The 950-nt window shown below is 48.4% G+C and overlaps 1 protein-coding gene across 1 annotated transcript; it reads left to right on the top strand.

Annotated features, from left to right (window-relative positions):
* Positions 1-243: 243 nt before the first annotated feature.
* Pmar_PMAR022879 (hypothetical protein) lies at positions 244-538 on the top strand (the record flags this gene model as incomplete). The annotated part of the gene is made up of 3 exons (XM_002786326.1): positions 244-302; positions 366-408; positions 470-538. Coding segments are annotated over 3 exons (171 nt in total), but the record flags the coding sequence as incomplete, so codon positions are not given.
* Positions 539-950: the final 412 nt, after the last annotated feature.

Genomic DNA, 950 nt, shown 5'->3' on the forward strand with positions numbered 1-950 from the left:
AACATCGAATCGACATACGGAATCCTGCATCGAGCGTCTCGTGCATTGAAATTTAATGATTGAATGGAGTGCAATGCACTTCCGGTTTGAAGACAACGGCCGGTCTCGGCGAGACCGTCTCGCACACTATCGATTCGCTAGTGTGGGTTAAAAATGAATTGAGGATCGTAGGCTGCATCCAGTAGTTTACGATGACTATGCCGGAAATAATTCCCTCCCCAGACTGTCGTCGGCGTGGTCGCTATGGACATCCCTGAAGAAAACACACCTGAGAAGATCAAGACTGCCATCAAAGCCCACAGGTGAGTCCTACATTGACGATGGAGGTATCCTCAAACCGTTTGAGTCAAACGTTGTCTTCATAGGCCGGAAGGGAGCAAGTCTGGGAAGATTGGACTCATAAATATTGTAAGCCGAATGCCGCCACTCGGTTGTTTTTTCGAACGGTAGTTGCAAACTGGACTTTCAGGTTTATGTCGTCGAAGCTTGGCGAAGGCAGAAAATTGCATCGACACTTTTGTCTGTAACCTTCAAGGAGGTGATACCAGCGATGGACTCTCCTGTTGAACTGTGCAGTCTCTATTCCCACGAAAAATGGCCATTGAGAGTAGCCTTCAATGCTTGTTGTCTCTCAGTTTCCCAAGGCGTACCCGAACTGGGGTGTAGTCTACCTACTGGTTCTCCGCACAAACCAACCCGCGAGAGAACTTTATAGGAAGGCGGGGTTCATCAACATACTGGGTGAGTTTCTCCGTGTCTTGCTTGGCTCAATACATGTAACCGTACATATGGAGTAGAGCAGGGCTCGAGCTTTCAAGCTTCCAGCTGCTGTGACTCGGCATCAGATGTTGCCCACAACTTCAAAAATAATACGCAATCTGATACACCCCCTTGGATCCTCAGATACTCCCGGAGATACTCATGTCATCTACGCGCGCTATAATGAGGGA

Source organism: Perkinsus marinus, assembly GCF_000006405.1.
Source record: "Perkinsus marinus ATCC 50983 genomic scaffold scf_1104296931428, whole genome shotgun sequence".
Classification (NCBI taxonomy): Eukaryota; Perkinsozoa; order Perkinsida; family Perkinsidae; genus Perkinsus; species Perkinsus marinus.